At 34.2% G+C, this 21,118-nt stretch overlaps 4 protein-coding genes across 5 annotated transcripts; 3 read left to right on the forward strand and 1 right to left on the reverse strand.

The window, feature by feature from the left end:
• Positions 1-1,164: 1,164 nt before the first annotated feature.
• LOC133794854 (plastid-lipid-associated protein, chloroplastic-like) lies at positions 1,165-3,204 on the forward strand. The gene is made up of 3 exons (XM_062232281.1): positions 1,165-1,783; positions 2,168-2,363; positions 2,597-3,204. The coding sequence occupies exons 1-3, from the start codon at positions 1,332-1,334 to the stop codon at positions 2,909-2,911; spliced, it is 963 nt and encodes a 320-aa protein (XP_062088265.1). The 5' UTR covers positions 1,165-1,331; the 3' UTR covers positions 2,912-3,204.
• Positions 3,205-6,839: 3,635 nt separating this feature from the next.
• LOC133794855 (protein ACCELERATED CELL DEATH 6-like) lies at positions 6,840-9,929 on the forward strand. Of its 2 annotated transcripts, XM_062232282.1 has the most exons (6): positions 6,841-7,543; positions 7,623-7,769; positions 7,870-7,986; positions 8,212-8,256; positions 8,370-8,917; positions 9,011-9,929. In XM_062232282.1, the coding sequence occupies exons 1-6, from the start codon at positions 6,994-6,996 to the stop codon at positions 9,674-9,676; spliced, it is 2,073 nt and encodes a 690-aa protein (XP_062088266.1). In that variant the 5' UTR covers positions 6,841-6,993; the 3' UTR covers positions 9,677-9,929. The 2 variants fall into 2 exon arrangements, with proteins under 2 accessions (XP_062088267.1, XP_062088266.1); XM_062232283.1 differs by lacking the exon at positions 8,212-8,256 and having other exon boundaries at positions 6,840-7,543.
• A 1,500-nt stretch (positions 9,930-11,429) lies between these two features.
• LOC133794857 (uncharacterized) lies at positions 11,430-15,312 on the forward strand. Its single transcript, XM_062232284.1, has 6 exons — positions 11,430-12,096; positions 12,239-12,388; positions 12,512-12,619; positions 12,821-12,865; positions 12,957-13,789; positions 14,341-15,312. Exons 1-6 carry the CDS (start codon positions 11,619-11,621, stop codon positions 14,992-14,994), a joined length of 2,268 nt encoding a protein of 755 aa, XP_062088268.1. The 5' UTR covers positions 11,430-11,618; the 3' UTR covers positions 14,995-15,312.
• Positions 15,313-17,212: 1,900 nt separating this feature from the next.
• Positions 17,213-17,925, reverse strand: LOC133793521 (probable transcription repressor OFP9). The gene has a single exon (XM_062230850.1). The coding sequence runs from the start codon at positions 17,905-17,907 to the stop codon at positions 17,377-17,379; it is 531 nt and encodes a 176-aa protein (XP_062086834.1). The 5' UTR covers positions 17,908-17,925; the 3' UTR covers positions 17,213-17,376.
• Between the last annotated feature and the right edge of the window lie 3,193 nt (positions 17,926-21,118).

The following is a 21,118-nucleotide window of genomic DNA, read 5'->3' on the forward strand; positions in this document are numbered from 1 at the left end:
CCGATATTTAACATTCCTTGATCGTCTCATGCCAAATAGCTCGAACATACCCACATTATAATGTGGTCTCAATTTATATCACCAACACGCGTACAAATAATTAATTTACCATCAACGGGCCAAATTACCATCACACCCCTGTAATAAGAAATATGGACACTTATGCATGCATTTCACATCATATCATAATATAATCAACAAATACATGCATTTAATCAATTAATAACATAATTAAGCAAGTACGGCCCTCCCGGCCCACTGTTCACGCCGCTAAATACATCGGAGAATTTGGGGCATTACAGGCTCAGATCTGTTCAAAATAGCCAAAAAAATGTAAACAAATAATACCCAACACATAAAATGTAAAATCTTATTACCCATGGTTTTTCTCCTCCAAAAACTCTCAAAATAGATGTTGCCTTTGATATTAACGACTTTACAGAGACAATGGAGATGACTAACAATGATTTTGACAAGAAAATTATACAAAATTGTAGGTTTTATAGATGATTTCGTGAGAATTAGAGAGAGAGAGAGAGAGGGAGGAGGGTGGAAGAGAAGGTTTTGTAATTTTTTGATATAATAGGAGGGGTATTTTGGGTATGAGAGGAAAGTTTAGCATTAAATTAAAAATATTATTAGTGTTGGGATTTTTTGATAATATTAGACATTATTAGACATAAATGAAATTTCCATTCTTTTATAACACATATTTTTTATAGTCGGATATGTTTACCAGTATGAAGAAAACATAATTATAAATTTTGGAAAAAGACGCAAATTTTGAATATACCGTAGGCTTGAACTCAGACATTGAAATCAGCTAGGGTTACATATTTTGTGTAACCAATAGAAACGCTCACAATAAGCCAAAAAGAAAAAAGAACCCACCTATTAAAGAATATTCTAGAGTAGGCCACGTAAACAAAATGAATAGTTTCACATTATCACATAATCTTTTTTGCACGATTATCACATAATTTTTTTGGCTGGAAAAAAATATTACAGTTGTTCCTGTAGACGGTAGACCCATTAGTCGTCGTCCACGTGTCAAAACCAGGACAAGTATCTATGAACCTTGTCATCAGTATATTATTCCAAACATGCCACAAAATATTATCCCAAACCCCATTTGCCCTCAACAACACACCACAAAAATCTTATATGAAGAGGATACAATTGTCTTTTCATTAAATACTAATACCCCTTCTCATTCCGAGTTATATAAACTTCTCTAGTCTCTTGTTTTTCCGGTAGTGAGTTACTGTCCTTGGAAGCCATAGATAGCTCTGCTCTCAAAAACCCTCTCTGTAGCTAGAGAAACCCTGATCATGGCGTCCGTCTCTCAATTAAACCAATTCCCTTGCAAGACCTGCTCTGTGGTTCCACTGCGGCATCAATCGAAATCCTCGCTTCCTCCGAATTCGATTGGAGTCCCTTCGAGATTTTCAGAGGGACCCAAACTTGCCACCCGGGAATTCGGTCGGGCAAGACCCGTGTTTCGAGTCTGGGTAGCTGACGATGACGAATGGGGCCCCGAGCCGGTCGTTGGAGAAGGATCTGCGGTGGCGGTGGCTGAGGAGGAAGCGCCCGTTGAGCCGTCCGAAACTGCGAAATTGAAGCAGGCTCTGGTGGATTCATTTTACGGGACTGATCGGGGGCTTAAGGCTTCGAGTGAGACTAGGGCCGAGATTGTCGAGCTCATCACGCAGTTGGAGGCCCAGAATCCGACCCCGGCTCCGACCGAGGCCTTGCCTCTCCTTAACGGAAAGTGGATTCTTGCGTAAGTTTGCTTTTTCATTACTGCGATTTTTTTTCCTTCTTCAAGTAAACAGTTTAGTTTGAATTGGGTTTTGGTTAAGTACGTTGATTAGTTGAACCTGAGAAAATATTTACTGGTTAGTATGATTTTTGTGGTCAGTTTGCAAAGTCTAGCTCCTATAATGTTTATCTTAATAGGAATTTCAATATACTTAAAGTATGATAACTTTCTTGGCTGTGGATTTTAACAATTCTATTTCAATCTGTCCTACAACATGACCGTGACAAAGACATTGTTTTTATTTTTATTTTTTGGGGCAACGAGTTCTGTTTTGTCATTCTTTGTAGCCGTCAAGATAAAGTATGGGGTCAGATATTTGTTTCCAACTTTTTTCTGTTTGTGCAGATATACATCTTTCCCGGGCGTGTTAACATTGTTGTCAAGGGGAACGCTGCCATTAGTAAAGGTAGAGGAGATATCACAAACAATTGATTCAGAGAATTTGACCGTTCAGAACTCTGTCCAGTTTGCTGGTCCCTTGACTACAACCTCCATTACTACCAATGCCAAATTTGAAGTCCGAAGTCCCAAGCGCGTACAGGTTTGTTTCATTTTCTAGCTGGCCCTTGTTATTTCTGATTAATTATAATCCTTATAGCTACAAGACCAGTAGCTAAGCAATTTCCATAACACTGTTCTGCGTTCAACATATAATGTTGAATTTGTAAATTACAGCTTACTTGAAAAGAGAGAAACTTTAATTCTTCTGAATTATAATGTTTCAAGAGGTTTTGAGTCGGTTCTAAAAGAATTTCATTGTTTTTCTCTCTTCAGATTAAGTTCGAAGAAGGCATCATTGGAACTCCCCAACTAACAGACTCAATAGTGGTACCTGAGAATGTGGAGTTTCTGGGTCAAAAAATTGATCTTACACCTTTCAAGGGCTTGATCACCTCTGTTCAAGACACAGCTTCTTCTGTTGTGAAGACCTTCTCCAACCAACCACCACTGAAGATCCCGATCTCAAACAACAATGCTCAATCATGGTTGTTAACCACATACCTTGACGGTGAACTTCGAATTTCAAGGGGAGACGCGGGCAGTGTATTTGTGCTAATAAAGGAAGGAAGCTCCCTGTTGACCACCTGAGTCATCTCACACACCCTTTTCTTCTCATGTACTAATCTATAGAAAGTGATAATGAATTAAAGAACTTGGTTGTAACTCTGGCCTTGTTATAATTAAATTATAAAGTATAGTTGTAATCCAAGGCATTTCAAATGTTTTAGGTACATATGTCATAACTTAATTCCGCTACCACTAGACCGCATGTAAGTTTCCGTCTAGCGGTTCAGAATATGGTTGTAGAATTAGTGGTGTACGGTCGGCGGTTTGTGAATTTTTTTTATTTGACCGTTTATAGAAAAATGCAATTCATAGCTGCTCAAATGTGCATTTTGGATCTTGTTTTTGGCAAATTTATGAAGATTTAAGGGTGCGTTAGTCTGTTTTATAGTAATTATCAACTTATGATATTTAAAAAAATAAAAAATTATAAATTATAAACTCGTGAATCAATATATTAATAATTTCAACTATTTGAGTTTTGTTGTGAAAAGTTTCACTAATATTAAACCATTAATATTAAACCATCAATACAAGTAACACTATTCTTTTTTTTCATCTATTTTTCCTAAATAAGTTTTTATATACAATTCCTAAATTACACTATTAATTTCACAGCAAGGAAACATTTCATTAAAAAATGTTAAATCTTTGGACTACCATAAATATATATGTATGTATAAATATAAAGAATATAATGATTCACGTCCCAAAATTCAATACATCTATTAAACATATTAGAAGGATCACAAATTTTATAATTTTTAGAGTTTATATCTTTTTAAACTCTGTATTTTGTCACATTACTTGTTTGGATCTTGTATTTTGATAAATTACTTTTTAGACTCTATCTTTTGTAAAATAGTTCAAATTGAACCCTAAATCTGATTTCGGTCAAAGTTTTCTCAACTGAAATCACAAATAATTTACCAGACTAACAATTCTAAACAATAATAAAAGCATTCTGCTTAAAAACTGTGTTGTTATATTAAATTTTTTCTTCACCAGGTTGAACTCTCCTTATATTATTGCATCATTTACCTAATTTATCTTGTGATGGGTTGGGTTGAATCCAATTCAATTTCGGGCGGAATTTTTAATGGACGGGTTCAAAGTGAGTGAATTTTAATAGGGAAATTTGATAAATCATGCTTACATTAGCTTAATATTTAAAATTTGAACCAAAGTTAACTACCATATGAAACAAATACTCATCTTTCATTTAATACCAAAAATACCCCCATACCTTTCCTCTCTATTCTCCATCTTTCTCTCTACCTTTCATTTAATAGCTTAATAATTAAAATTTGAACAAAAGTTAACCACTATTTAGAATGCTGTTTAGATGTTGGATTTGTAGTTTGTTGGTATTTTTTTGTAGTTTTTTGGGTGAAAATCGTGTTCTGTGAAAATCTGCGTTTTTTTTGGGTTCCTTGAGTTTTTTTCGAAATGCCCGATAGTGTCCGATAGAGGCCCGATTCGGGCACGATAGTTGTTGAGTTTCAAGGTTAGGGATGAAGGTCCGATGGAAACCCGATGGTTGCTCGATAGTTTTGGTTACCCGATAGTTGCCCTATCGTGCTAATGTCGTACCATCATCGTACATTTATGGCAAAAACTACAGTATTGCACACTATCGTACCCACTATCGTCCCACTGTCGTACCATCATCGTACCATTGACAAAGTAAGTTAACATTTTGAAACTAACTATTATCGTACTACCATCGTACCTATATCGTCCCACTACAAATTCTAAAATTACGATGTTATAGTAACTACTTAACAAATTCTATCGTACACCTATCGTGCTAATATCGTACCATCATCGTACCCATTATGGAAATAACTACAGTATTGCACACTATCGTACCCACTATCGTAATACTGTCGTACCACCATCCCTAACCTTGACTATCGGGCAACCATCGGGTTGTCATCGGACCTTTATCCCTAACCTTGAAACTCAATAACTATCGTGCCCGAATCGGGCCTCTATCGGACACTATCGGGCATTTCGAAAAAAACTCAAGGAACAAAAAAAAACGCAGGTTTTTACAGAACACGATTTTCACTAAAAAAACAGCAAAAAATACCAACAAACTACAGATCCAACATCTAAACAACATTCTAAATGGTGGTTAACTTTGGTTCAAATTTTAATTATTAAGCTATTAAATGAAAGGTAGAGAGGAAGAGGGAGAATAGAGAGGAAATGTATGAGGGTATTTTTGGTATTAAATGAAAGATGAGCATTTGTATCATATGGTGGTTAACTTTGGTTCAAATTTTAAATATTAAAGTAATGTAAGCATGATTTATCAAATTTCCCTTTTAATAGGTTAAGCGGGTGGTGTGGATTAGTAGGTTTTTTATGCACCCCTAAATAGAATAAGCATCCCTGCTCGAAAATCTCTCTGTGGTTGTCCTGTCCCACGATGGCTGGGGCTCCTCACCTATTATATTTATGCAATACTAATTTTAAAACGAGTTAACGATTTTGTGTGGAGCTTTAGAAGAAAAGTAGAGTGCAACATTGACAAAAGTACATCATATGATAAATGACAGCATAGATCTCTCACTCTTGCCTGGCTCTACATTGTTACTGTTGAAAAAGAAAAAAAAAAAAGAAAAAAGAAGAGGATACCACATTCTGCTCTCTTTTTTTTAAACTGGAACGTAGTGCCATCTGTCAACTTCAGAGACCCTTTTTACTTTTACTTTTACTTAATCAAGCAAAGTGGATACCCTCCCGTATATATTTATTTAATATATAGGAACAACCAATTCCTAAGACCCACCTTAAATTTAGATTTTGGAAACAAATTATTTTTTTTTTTATTAGTTAGTAATCATTTTATTTTTATTTTTTTTAATCTTTTTGTAATGGATTTTTAAAGAGGTTTCTATTTTTGTAAGAAACGGACAAATGAAATAGTGACACATGTAAGTTATGTCATCACGTTACAGTGGCACTAATGAGTTGAGGAGAAAAATACGAACGAAAATCGCCTGACCCATTTTCCTTTCTCATCCCTGTCTCTCCAACAAATAGCTGCAACTTTTTTTTTTTTTGCATAGGCGTCTACTTTTTTTACACACAACCATAAAAAGTAATATATAAAGTGTTATTTCAATTGGAAAAATTATAAAAATCAATATATTGATATATATCTTATATTACACATTAAGTATTAAGTAAGATCTAGATCATGGCTCAAATACATCATGAGCAAGTTTTTAAACTGAAAAAATGAAAATTTTCATTAAAATCTTACATATCAATTTTTTAAAATGATAAATAAGTTTTTAAAGTATTTGTTAAGAGTCCTGAAATTATGTATTCACTAGATGATTGGAAATTTTGTACTCACAAATTGTTATAATTAATGGTATGTTTTTTATTTTATTTTATAGTATTTCAATCTCAACTGTTTGAAGTTAATTTTTTTTTATTGAAATGCTCAAAATATATATTTTTTTTATATAATTTGAATAGCATAACAAATCCACTTAGAAAAGTTTTCAACGTTAATTATTTATACAAGTGAAAAAAAATTAATAATGTTTATTTTTTTGACAAAAGACTAGTATAGAGTTTTGATATAACCCCCTTTTATTTAAATATAATTTTTTATTAAAATTGTATTTATTTAGATAAGAGATGAGATAGAGAAGGAATTACTTAAGGCCAATTGAATTCGTTGTTCCATCTATTTATTTTATACATAAAATATAAAATTTTCTTTTAAATCTGTACCTTTTAAACTTTAGTTGTTATGTATGTTATTTTACTGACTAAAGAAAGTGAGGATGAAATAATTAATGAGGTTGATGATTTGAGGAGATAGAGAAAATGAATTATCAATTGAGTGATAAAGAAGAAAAGCAGGTGGCAGCTATTTATTGGAGGCACAGGGCTGAGATAAAGAAATGGGGACAGGCGATTTGGTTTTCGTTAGAAAAGTACATTTGCCGTCGTTTTGTTTAATATAATGCAACAACAGTTTAAGGTCTTTTACCTCAAATATATTTTTACATATGTATATATAGTCGTATACAGTTGCATTTTAACATACTACTGCTCATAAACCATCCAAATTTGACATGGAGATGGAGAGCGAACTAAGAATGAGAATAACTAAGCCTTATCGAGCAGCCATGAAGGAAGACTGGAACTCAGTGAAAGAATTCTACAAGGAACGGAAGGAGCACTATCAAATGATAATCTTGCCTATGACAATAAGTGGGGACACTGTACTTCACATTGCAGCACACAGTGGTAACACGAAATTTGTTAAATCTCTACTTGACGACAATTTTGACCTCCCAAACATTAACCCATCTCTAGATTGGAGAAGATTTTATGCTTCTGATATATTTCCGATTCAGAACGAATATGGCAATACGGTTCTCCATGAGGCAGCCTCAGGTGGACATATCAAAATGGTTAAGGTCCTGCTGAGATATGAGGGAGGAGCAGGACTTCTAGAAGTTAAGAATGAGAGAGGAGAAACTCCTCTGTTCCGTGCTGCCGCCTTTGGTAGGACGGAAGTGGTGAGGATTTTAGCTTCGAAAGTGGAAGACATGGAAGCTCATCGCCGGAGAGCGGATAGCACCACCATTCTTCACATTGCTGTCCTAGGCAGATACTTTGGTAACATATATGCTTTCTCTTTACTACAATTGTGGTTTCTAAAAATCTACTAATGATCCAATATTTGCATTCAACTCAGAAACCGCTGTCGAATTACTACAACATGACAACTTGGCAGATTCGGTCGATGAAAATGGCATGACATGTTTTCAGCTGCTAGCTAATATGCCATCTGCTTTCAGGAGTCGATGCTCCATGGGCATCTTGACCAAGCTACTCTATTATTGTAAGGATACCTGTATTTTCTGTTTCACAAAAACTTAATCGTTTTTTCTGTTCTTCTGAAAATAAGATTCTTTCTTTCAAATGTTTCACTCGTAAAACAGGCCTTCCTGAAAAATATGAGGAAACTGTTTATGTACCGCAGAGTGCCTCAAATAAAGAGGAGGATCTGGAAATTGGCCGCAAACGTCACCAGAGAGTGAAAGCAAACCATACTATCGGTAATAGATCAGGCGACTCTTCATTCGTGCAATAAATTTGTTTAGTCAATCTCAATCAAAATTCTAAACTCGTTATCTAGTCTAATCATCAAAGCAAGAGCCAGAGTCAATTCTTATTTACATTTTGTTTTGCACTAGTGTGTATTATATAATTTTTTGTTATCTTGCAATTAAGAGTATAAAAAACATACTGTTCTAATTAAGTACTTGAGGTTACTATTGCAGGGATCTCAAATGTGTACTATAAAATTTGGTGTTTCATAGCTCGAGGTTCGTTCATAACTTCTTTTATACAAGACAGCATAAATAAAACACAAACCTTGAAAAAAAAAAGTTTCATATAACATTGTGTGATTCGTACTTTTTTTGTGAAAAAAATAAAGTATTGCCAGCCATTGGAGAACTGAGGGAGAAAAAGAAGGGTCATAGCAAAGTGGTTGAGCTTGTCGAAATTTTGGCTAAGAAGGATCTGTCGTGGATGGGTGGAAACTACGGAGGAGACCCAGATGATAAAATCCATATCCCTGTGGAAGAAAAGGACGACGGTGATGTTGAAAAATATGATGAAGCAGATCATTTTTCTGGAATTCACACGGCTTCGAAGACTAGTTTTCTCTCCGATAGCCCACTTATTGCTGCAGCAAGAAATGGGATCGTAGAGATAGCAAAGGCTATCCTTGATGTGTATCCACAGGCCATTGAACATGTAAACCACAAAAGTGAGAACATATTCCACGTTGCGGTGGCATATCGCAGGGTAAATATATTGGATCTCCTACAATCCTCACATACTCCCATCTTAAGGCTAGCAAGAAAGATCACTTCAGATGGTGACAGCATTTTGCATAAAGCAGCAGCTTTAGCCGAGTATTCCTTGAGAGAGAGGCCCGGGGAAGCTCTTCTGATGCAGTCTGATATCCAATGGTTTAAGGTGCTTCATTAGCTCTTCTTATATTAGTCAGTACTTTTCTTATTCATTTCTAATATGGTCAACCTAAAATATCTTCTTATGTTATGAATGCAGCGAGTGCAGAAAATGGTGCCCTCATATTTTATCAACCACCGAAACAACGACAATTTCACTGCCCAAGTCTTGTTCAGCATTAAACACAAACACCTCGTCAAGCGCGGCCAGGAATGGCTAATGCGGACCACGCGGGCCTGCACGTTAGTCGCGGTCCTTATAGCCACCGTCGCCTTCACCTGCGCATACACCATTCCTGGAGGCTCGGATTCGGAGACGGGCCAGCCCTTGCTCCTGAAAAAGACACCTTTCATCGTGTATACGACGTCCGACACATTGTCGCTCTGCTTCGCCCTCACTTCCGTTGTCGTTTTTCTCTCCATCATGACCTCGAAGATGCAGGAGCAAGACTTTCGAAGGTCTCTGCCGATGAAGCTGGTTTTAGGCCTCACCACTCTGTTTTTCGCTGTGTCGTCAATGATGGTAGCTTTCGCTGCGACTCTCGTGCTTATGATTAGACAGAGGCTCCATTGGGCGGCCATTCCTATTTATACGATTGTTTGTCTTCCGGTTGCGATTTTCTTGGTTCTACAGTTGCCATTGTATCTTAACATTGCTTGGTTCACTGTACATGATATAGTGTACAGTTTCATTGCCTCTTTTCCTGGCTGCAGGTGTTTGAATCAGAGATCATGCACTAGAGGATCTTCTTCTGTGCGCAGTTGATACAGTGTGTTGGTTAATGGTTGGCTAATCATGCCATAACTACATCCATCTTTCTTTATTTTATTTTTACAGGTTTTTGAAATGTGTTCTTTGTGTAATTCACTAAAATTTTAATTTTTATTTCGCGTTTCATATTTTTGTATCAACCCACGTTTGGTTTGTTTCCAAATCTGATATAATCATGTGTGTAACATATATAACTTACGACTTCGTGTCATGAATTAATTGAATTCAATAACCACAGTTATTTGCAAGCCCGATTTTTATGGTTTTATTGGTTTATAATTATGTTGTTTTTGTGCAGCATGTTATATATTTACCACATAAGATTACAAAATTTTCACTTCACACACAAAAATTCAAAATATGTCACGTATCCCAAAATAAAGTAATTTTCTGGGTCATGTTTTTAGAAGATACACCTTAACGAGAATTGCTAAGGGTACGGTGAGTAATGATGTGTGACCATGCTCTTGGTACAATTTAATTTTAGGTCTTATTTATTTAAATTTGTTGGGTGTACAACCAAAGTCCTACCAAAGTCCTACATTGGCTAGAAATGGGAAGGATCTTGGGTATATAAAGTTAGACACCATCTCCATTGGAATGAGGCCTTTTGGAAAGGTGCCCAAAAACAAATCCGTGAGGGCTTAGGCCCAAAACGGACAATATCATACCAATGGGGAAATAGATAGTGTCCGACGGTCCTTACAAAATTTAATAAGTATCATGAAGTATCACCAATTAATCATAAAGTGCTACTTCATGTGTTGATGAACATATGTTAAAGTGACAAATAACCATACTCTACTTTAATTTATGTTTTCGTATTAAGAAATATAAGATAAAATAAAAAGTTAATATATAGGTGTATTTTTTAATATAGTTTTACTTTAAGTTATAGTTCAAGTACAATAAGGATTAATATGGTCTAATCATAGCGTAACTAAGGACAACAATAAATTTCAACTATTTTGACGAAAAAAATTGCTGAAGTGTGATAATTGTGTATTTGGTATATTATAATTTAAAAGTATTGTAAAATAATATTATAATATTTGATAAATTTTACAATCAGATTGTTGTAAGGAAATAATTTAAGATATAAATATTTTAATATATCTACTAAATGTAGGCTATAAAAATAACTTTTTTAGAATAACATTATTTTTCTAATAATTGATTTTTGTATTTTTAATTCTTTATTTTGAATAATTTATATGAAATTCGATCAATATAAAATAATTAAATCTTTATTAATAGGTTAGAAAAGGTTAACAGTTATAAACTTTAACTTAATAGTTCAGTATCCCTTGTATCAAAAAAAAAATTCTTTATTCCAAATTTTAGAATTATATTGCTAAAAAATATAGAATTATATTTCTTACGAACAAAAGCTACTGAAGGAAAAAATAAGGGAGAGCTTCACCGACAGTAGTGATGCTATCGCTAATAGAAAAAGCAAATAAAGCAAAAGGCAAAGTATTCTTATTCTTATATATACTGACAACAGGAATAACTCAACTAATAAATTAAAGGGCTACCAGAAAATGACCTATCGATTGAAATCATTATACATAAATTCTTTACTTCTTATTCTTATATATACTGACAACAGGAATAACTCAACTAATAAATTAAAGGGCTACCAGAAAATGACCTATCGATTGTAATCATTATACATAAATTCTTTACCTGAGCTTCAAGTTAAGACCCAAAGGCAAAAGTAAACATATACATATATAGCGTCTATGATCAGTGCAAACTAATCATCGGGTTCTGTATATATTGAACACAATTCTTTGTGATTTCAGATAAAAAACTAAACAGTACAAGTCTCATATATATATAATAGTAGGTACTCTTCTCTCTCTCTCAGAAGATAATGGATAGAATATCCCCTAGTGATTTTGCGTCTTTCAAACACTAGTACGAGAGTGTAATGAAAGGAGACGAAGAGAAATTTAAACAACTCTACACAGATAGTACTCCATCATCATTAGCCCCTTCACGCCCCTTGACGGTGTCCCAAGACTCCCTTTTGCACATAGCCATATACATGGGGCGCAAAACCATTGCCAAAGAAATATTGAATGCCATAAAAAGAGGTGGTGGTGGCGGTGATGAAACGCTCACCACTAGGAACGCCCATGGAGACACAGTTCTTCACGAGGTTGCCGCCACCGACATGATGGATCTCGCCACGGAAATGATGAGCATGGCTCCCAATCTGCTTGTCATTCCTAACAATCTTGGTGAAAGCCCTCTCTTTAGAGCCGCACATCATGGCCAGGCGCAAATGTTTGGCCTGCTAGCTGATGAGGTCGATAAAAAGAATCCAAATGTTCCGGAATTTCATCTCTCCAGGGCTTGTGATTCCACTACAATTCTCCATATCTCGATTCTTGCTGAGTTTTTTGGTGCGTATAATATTTCGGCTATTTTAATATTATTAATTATAGATCACTACACACACACACACACACACACATATATATATATATACTTTGTCATCAATAAAATCATGTTATATATATAACTTCTTTGGTAAATCGAGTACAGATCTTGCGTTTGACATAGCTAAGAGGTACCCTGATTTGGTGAATAAAAAAGACGAATCTGGGATGATAGGTCTTCAGCTACTTTCAAGCAACCCTTCAGCATTCAAGAGTGGAAGAAACCTTGGATTACTAAAGAGATTGTTATACTATTGTACGTATGGTTGATCTTTAATGCCCTTAATTGTCCAGATATTGTATGGTAGTTATATTTTGGTTTGGTGTCTCACTATATAGTTACAGAAATGAAATAATCTTATCTTATCAATTTGTTTAGGTATGCCGAGTAGTGATGATCAAGAAGTATTACGTCGTGAAGGCAAAAAGGGCAATAATTTGTCTCCAACAAGTAGTATAACTCGTTTCATGCAACTTTGTCGATTTGGTACGTACGTTAAATTTGTAGATCTAGCATAACATTAATCAACGTTGATCATCATACAATTTTATATATATATATATAGGAAAATTCTTTGAAAAGATTCATCAAAAAAAAAAAATCTTTGAAAAGTGTGGAATAATTCTTGTTCCTTTGAAAATATTTCTTATTAATTCCTTCTTCAAAAGTTCGGTTTAATTCCTGCAGCTCTGAACAAGATTAATGTACGGATTTGGGGAAAACTTTGTAAAGGTACGTAATGTAATAGTACTGATCTGTCCCTCATTAATTCTATCCATACCCTCATATATGAATTTATATGATAATTTTGCATTTGGAATAGGATGGCCTATGATGGGAGATATTTACAGTGAAAAGAAAAAGCACGAATCAGCTCAGAGACTAGCCAAGTTGCTTATAGAAAAAGACACTTCGTGGGAGGTATCTAGGTCCAATAATGAGGACAGCAATATGGGCAAGATTTCCATTGGCATGGAGAAAGGTTGGTCCGAGGAAGATAATAATGACAATAGAACCACCACTTCTGTTCAAAGTCATGCTGCTACTGAAGGCCAGTCAAACCAGAGAAGAAAAGAACAGAACTCACGTCAAACTACTACTACTACTACTACTACTACTGATCATCTTCATCTAAAAGAGATAACAACCACAACATATCAATTAGACCCCTTGGTACCACCAAATCTTAAAGCCGTAGATAGCGGTAATTACGTAAAAGACATAAAGGGATATCCAATTGGAGGAGGCCTCCCCAACCCAACAAATGAGATCAGTGGTATTAGTAGCGAATCTGCTAATAACAAGAAAACCCAAAAAGCGAAGAAAGCTTCGTCGTATCCTCCTCCAACCTCACTGCTCATCGCAACAAATAACGGTATAGTTGAGATTGTGACGGAGATACTTAGAGTGTATCCTCAGGCGGTGGAGCACGTAAGTGATATGGGGCAGAACATATTGCATGTGGCAATTAAGCACCGGAAGCTGGAGATATTTCGTTTAGTTAAGAGGATGCAATTTCCAATGTCCAGGTTGGTTCGGAGGATTGATGTTAATGGCTACACAATCTTGCACCACGTCGGGGTCATGATGTATTACACCGGCGGCACTCTCCCTGGTCCCGCTCTCCAATTGCAAGAGGAGTTGCATTGGTTCAAGGTAAAAGAACAACCTTTCTTTTATTACCGACACATCTATTATTATTATTATTATTATTATTATTATGTTCGATAGTCATCACATTTGCCTTAGTTTTATTTTCTTCTCAGAAAATATATATATTCTACACTATTTTTGTATAGATTTATAATTAGCCATATCTAATAAGTTTATTAAAATACTTGATCATTCAATACAATTAAATTACAAACTCTTTTCTGGTAAGGTTTTGTGAGAAGGAAAAAAAATGATTGATATGACTCTGATACTATGTAGAAAAAGTCAATGAAAGAGTTAGTAACTGAATTGGAAATTAAATGAGCAACTATTTTCATAAATTTTAATGATTATATATATAAATGGTATAAACATGATAATGTGCATGAAATTATATATAGTAAAAACAGAGCGTGAGAATCATGCTACTGTGAGAATATAAGGCTAATGTTATGCGAGAACTATCGATCTAAGATAAGAATAATGCAATAAGCTAACACAATAGTCTATGTACATATAATTAACTAATATACATAATGCTTAAATGTTGGCAGCGTGTCCGCAAGATTATTCCTCCCCACTACGAAATGCACAAGAGCCACTATGGTAATAAAAGCGAGACAGCCGAAGAGCTCTTCAGCAGAACCCACGAGAGCTTGTTCAAAGAAGCACAGGAATGGCTAAAGCGAACCTCAGAGTCATGCTCCACCGTGGCTGTCCTCATAGCCACTGTTGCCTTCGCCGCGGCCTACACCGTACCTGGTGGTTCGGACGACGACACAGGGATACCAATCCTCCTAACAGACCCTTTCTTCTTGGTTTTCACCGTAATGGACGTGCTCTCCCTGGCCAGCTCCTTGACCTCCGTGGTTATGTTCCTCTCTATCCTCACCTCCCCATTTCATCTCCAAGATTTCCACCGCACTCTCCCTCGAAAACTCATTCTGGCTTTCACATTCCTCTTCTTTTCGGTGGCTGTGACGATGCTTGCTTTTGCAGCCACCATTATTCTGATCGTTCGCTTGAAGAAGAGCTGGACTAGGAGTATTATTTATACAGTTGCCTTCCTTCCCGTCACGGTGTTTGCGCTCTTGCAGTTCCCGCTTTATCTTGCCTTCATGGATACTATGAGATCCTCCCTCAAGTTTATTAAGACAATCCTTCCCTCGTATACGCTTCCTCGTTGTATAATGTCTAAGACTCTTTGAGATAATTTTCATCCCTTCATATATTTACATATAAATATATTTTATTTGATTTTAAAAACTAATAGTTTTTAATTGTGGCCATAGTCATAGTCTCTATTAGTTCCTCATATATTTTTTAAATAAAAAATATTATTCATAATTTCAAGAGTTTCTTCAAATTTTATATACAGCTAGCTGGTTAACCAAGTTGAGGTCTTGTTGTTGGAGATTAGAGTTGCTCAAAAGCCATATATAGTAAGGATTGTAACTCTTTGAATTAATTTTTATTAGAAAGAGTGTTGTAACAATATGATATTAGTGCATATTTTAATATTTTAATATTGAGTCCACACATTCAAATTTAAAATAAAATAAATGGGACCAAAATTAACTTACATCAATCACTCTTTAAAGCACATGTGCACCACCTAACATTTTATTAAAAAGAATATTGTTATTTAGTATTTTATGGATAGTTATTAATATTCTATAATTCTTATTAAATACAAATATGCAGCCATTGATATTAGATTTCCCAAATATCAATATGTCAATTTTTTATACCCATTAGCAACACTATTTTAATGGTGTATGCGTATAGAATGGTGGCCATAGCTTGGGTTGTGCTTTTTGGATAAAAATTATTTAATAAATAAAATATTTTTTATTGTAAATAAAACGAGAAGTGGTAAATAGAGACTAACTAAAACCCTACTCTGTCTTACCTTCTCATGATCCAACTCTCCCATTTCCATTATTTCCTGTAACCCAAATCTGTACATTTTCTCTATGCACCATCACTTCAGAGGAATGACTGACATATCTCTTGTGTTTTTATAGCTATTCTAATGGCTTTGTTCTATTTCTACCGTATTAATGAATTACTGATTGTATGGTAAAAAAATTTAGGACAAAATGTTTTTTCTCCGAGTATTAGTAGACTTTTGCCACTTAAATTTTTTCTTATAAAAAATACATTCGAATTATACAAATGATTTGTACACTTTTCAAGCTTTTGTCTAAAATAGTAATGGTTTGCTAATGTGTTAGTTAAAGAAAATTAAATTAAAAAATAAATAAATTTAAAAATAAAAAATTAATAAAAACTAATTTATCAATTTATTAAATATATAAAATCCAATAAATAAAAAATTAATAAACATAAATCATTTTTAATCCAAACATAATTTAAAAATAAAATAAAATCAATATTTCTAAACTAAAATATACTTTGAACTAAACTAAAGTAAAATCTTTAATTTTTTGCTTGATTATTTTCTAAATGTATTTGATTATTTACCTTTGAAATATATGCTTGGTTGAGTTTTTAATTTAATTTATTTTAGAAATATTGATTTTAATTTTTAAAAATTATATTTGGATTAAAAAAATTATGCTTATTGAGTTTTTTATTTATATAATTTCATAAATTTAAAAATCATTTTTTATTTTTTAAATAATACTTATTTATTTTTTTAATTTAAAATTAATTAATTAATAAAAAATATATTTAAATATTTTTTTTACTGTTACATCAACAAATCTTTACCATTTTAAATGGAACAGACAAAAGTCTAAAAGTTTTATAATTCGGAAAAATAACAATTTGTCCAAATTTTAGTGTCGTGATTATAGAAGTCACGTGCCACCATAATTTACTTAAAGAGTGATTACGTGCTTGTCTTAGTCCCAAAAAGAAAAGGTCACGTCATACTTATTTTTTTAAAAAATATTTTATGTAAACTATTATTTACTATCTATGTATTTACATTCTATCATCTCAGTACAAAATGACCTGAAACTAACGAAAATGGTATATACCAACGTTATTGGTGCGAGAGTGAAGAGAGGTAATTTGCGAGAGTTGATTTTTATTGGGGAGGAAATGCGGGCAAGAAATTCACTTCGATTATGAGGAGTTTCCAACCATTTGTACCTTATAATAAGGGTTAATTTTTTAGAATTGCTAATCGGTAACTAAGTAGTATATTATTATTGGTGTAATTTAATATTATCTCTCATTTATTTGTATTTAATAAGTATTATAGAGTATAACTAACTGATTATGAGATACCATCTCATATCGTGTTGAAATAACATCTTAATTTTCTATTTTTGCCTGATTACATTGCATTCCTTTCTTGTAAAAAATCAAGAGGCAAAAAGTTACTTGTACCGTTGGAATAAAATTTCACTAGGCAAAACTCTGCTCTTTGTAAGGACTCTGTTTTACCAAAAATGTAAAGCAAGAAAAATTGAGTTATAAGTCATGAGTCACAATTCTAAGCTGATTCAAGAGGACAATAGCGAAGAAAAAAATGCTCCTGGACGCATACATATACATATAGAGACAGAGACAGAGAGACGAATGATCTCATTACATTATCATTTTGATATTGATTATCAATAATGGCCTTTACAAGATAAAAACAAACGGGAGCAAACTTCATGGAAGACCTCCAATATTATACCATGATATTCATCCGAATTCATGGAAACATAATAGTTTAAGAGACTGCGAAGATCCTTAGGCTCTCCAATCCGATTGGCCATAATCATCTCCACCATGGATTCTCTAAAATCCTCTCTAATATCATAAGAACACTTCTCCATGGCCACCATTAAAACGAACTTTGTACTAGTCCCTTGATCACTACTACTACTTACTCTTTGCCTTCTTCTCTCTGCAACGTTACTATTGATAGTCTTCACTTCCTGTCTTTCTCTGATCATCTGCTCCAACCTTTCCTGGACCATGGCGTGAGCCAGGCTCGAAACCGATGCGAACCGATCCGAACTGGTGCTCTCAGCTTCCTCGGAAGATGAAACACTAAGCCTGCAACTACAACACAAAGCTCTGCTGCATCCTCTTGATCTGATCTGCTGAAGCTGATCTTGCTTTTTCTTGTGTTGCCTTAGAGAGGAAGCTTTCATTTTTTCCCTTTACGGACACTAATTTGAAGCTGTGAAGGGATATTATGTTACCAAAATAATCATTTATGCAGAATTGGCAAGTGGGTCACGTTAAGCATGATTGTGTCTTGTGTTTAACAACATATGTTTAATTACTAATTATGGTGTTGTTTATAAGAATAGTTAAGATAATTAAGAAGGTAATTAGAGAAACTTTTGTGTGGTTAATCGAGATACTAGTGATTGTGGTGCTTAAGTGGACCTTCAATAATTCCCCTCTATAAGGATAGTAGTATATTAGTAAATTAGGTGGCATGCTTTTCAAAATCTGCTGGTGAATATGTAAAGCAGCTTAAAGTGGTCCGGGAAGGCTATAGATGATTAGGACTAGTGAAGATAGCTAAATAAAATAAAGGAATCACAATGAAAAACTTGGTTTTTTTTTTGGTACACATTTCACATTACAGCTTTAAAATTGTACTTGTTAATCTTCAAAGGACAGAACTACCACTTGCTATTGGCATAGGCAAAGATCTCCCAAAAAATAAATGGATCTTTTCTGGGAGGTGAGGTGAGTTTTTAAAGTTAACTACTACATACACGGACCATATATAGTAGTTTGATTGTAAAAAATTGAGAATTATTTTATCCACATATTGATTAGGTGAGATTAAAACCAAGAATATAATGATGGGGTTCAACTTTTTACATATAAAAATATTTGTATGTGTTTAAAGGGAAGATTGTAGGTGGTTTAGGAACAAACCACGTCTTAGCCTTTGATCGAGTATCTTTTTAGGATGTAGATGATAAGATGAACTGAATGGAAGCTTATTGCAATCAGAATTTTCCACTTTTGTGTAGTATCGAGGAAAAAAAAAAACTTCTCTACTATAACTACACTTGTTACATGCTTTTTCTGTTGCCTCATCCAATTGCATAGAAAATCCGACAAAGATATATACACAGCTGGTGAGAATCTTCAAAAGATAGTCTACGCCTTACGTCTCGGACAGACCAAGTGGCTAAAAATAATTACCAAAATACTAAAGCTGGAAGCACAAGGTGTTGTTCATGTGTTAATAGAGTTATATTTTATTAACAAAACTCAAAATAAAACGAATTGTTTAGTGGTACATTAAGTTGGTGTACTATCAAAGATGACGGCACATGTTGTTATAATGATCATTGGTAAAGAAAGATAAAGCCTAACGTCATTGTAGGCGAGTGGAGTAAGATAATGTATAATCAGAGGCCAGACTGTTCTTCGCTTTCCTGAGATAAAGAAAACTCATTTCATAGGCTCCATTAGAGCTAATTGATAAAGATTATTGCATTTCATGTCTAACAGTCGCTTTCCTTTGTTTATACTTTATCATATAAAGAGTCTACTTCTAGCAGTTCTAGCAGTGCTTGAGGAATTACTTTTATTTATTATTGAACCTATTGCACAGTTGGTAAACAAAAGATGGTGAAAAAAGGCTCAAAAGAAGAGACGAAAATGTCAATTCTGAACTTTTAGATTTAGTTATGCAAATGGGTTACTTTGTAATGTTTTTTCTTTTCTTTTTTTTTAAAAAAAAAAAAGAAAAGATTTTACTCATTAGTGTAGAGCGCCTATGATCTATATATCTAAAGCCATCAGTTTTCTAATAAGAAGCTCGCCACCAATGATATCATCTACATAACTGGTTAGCATTATGACTAATGAGATCTTGTTCATAAATAAAATAATCAAACAAACAAATGCTCAACTAACTATGAACTTCTACACAAAATATACCAACAAGTTTACGAAAACTTCTATCCCAAAGTAAAGAAAAAAATGCAAAATCTTTCGAGTACACAATATCATATTTGGTACCCGATTTTAAATACGAACCAAACGAAAAGAATTTCAATATTCTAGTATTTAGTTGAGAAAATTCATTTCCTATTTGTTAGATTTTTATATGGAATTATATAATTAAGCATTGTTCACACATCTCATTTATAAAATGTAGATATAACTGAATATTTTGGTATTGTATGGTATTTTAGTTGTGTCATAATAGTATAGACATAACCTACTAATAGGTCGGGGCTATGGACACGTTCTCAATGTCTTGTCGCTAGTCCAATGGGCCAAGATAACTATCACTCTCTCTTTGGGTATCAAGGCCCAAAAAGCCCATTTATGTTCTTACAAAATGGGTTTAACACCCTTGTGTTGAATGCTAAGGTAAGATGGGCGTTTTTGCTATGAGAGTAGTGTTCAAAGGTTTCCTAGCACGTTTGTGATTTTGTTTAGCAGATTATGGAGATCTCCCAAATATTTCTATCATTCAAGTTTAAGAGGTATGTGTTTGGGTCAAAATCTTCTCCCGAATCATTTAATTAATTTCACATGTTTATGGATCTGTGATTGGTCCATCGTTGATGTAGATTACCAATAACTTACACATTTTATTAGCAGAACCAATGCCATAAATGTGCTCTTCAATGGAATGAGTGGAGAGAACAAAGAGGGGTGTATGACGCTATGATGCTTAAGTTAGCATAATGCTCTCTCTCTCTCTCTCTCTCTCTCTCTCTTAATCCACAATGTATCCGAACTTTAATTGAACTAAAGTCCAAGGTCCCAAAATTTGGTCTCTCTTATACTATTTATAGATAAATGACAAAGAATAAAGTTAGAGAAGCTTATCGCGATTGATCCACGTGTCTAACTTTACTAACTTTCCTCTTGCCATTTTCTCATCTTCACATCATGAGCCCAGATGCTCATCGATCCTTTCGCTCAATTTCATACTTAAAACTCTTCGCGCGGTCCATCTACTTTGAGCTCATAGCTTATCAATATGTTTAATCACATTGGGCTCAAATCTCATTAATCTATTCAATCACATTGAACTCACAGATTATCAATCTATGCAATCACATTGTGCTCAGTGCTCATCAATTTGTGCAATCACATTGAGCTCATAGCTCATCAATCTAAACAAGCTCTGTCGTATTCTACTCTATGAATAAGCTCTTGCTAGCTCTTTTCTTTGATGAGTTAATTATGGGCTCTGTTTTTCTATGAGTTCTCTTCTGAGCTATGCTCTTCGATGTGCTCATTTGGAGCTCTACTCTGCAATGAGCTCATTCGGAGCTCTTCTTCTCTCAATAAAACCATAGGTTATGCATGATTTATATCTCCAAGTTTATTGGGGAAAATCATTCCCCAACAGTATGTATCTAGTTCAAA

This window comes from Humulus lupulus, chromosome 8, assembly GCF_963169125.1.
Source record: "Humulus lupulus chromosome 8, drHumLupu1.1, whole genome shotgun sequence".
Classification (NCBI taxonomy): Eukaryota; Viridiplantae; Streptophyta; class Magnoliopsida; order Rosales; family Cannabaceae; genus Humulus; species Humulus lupulus.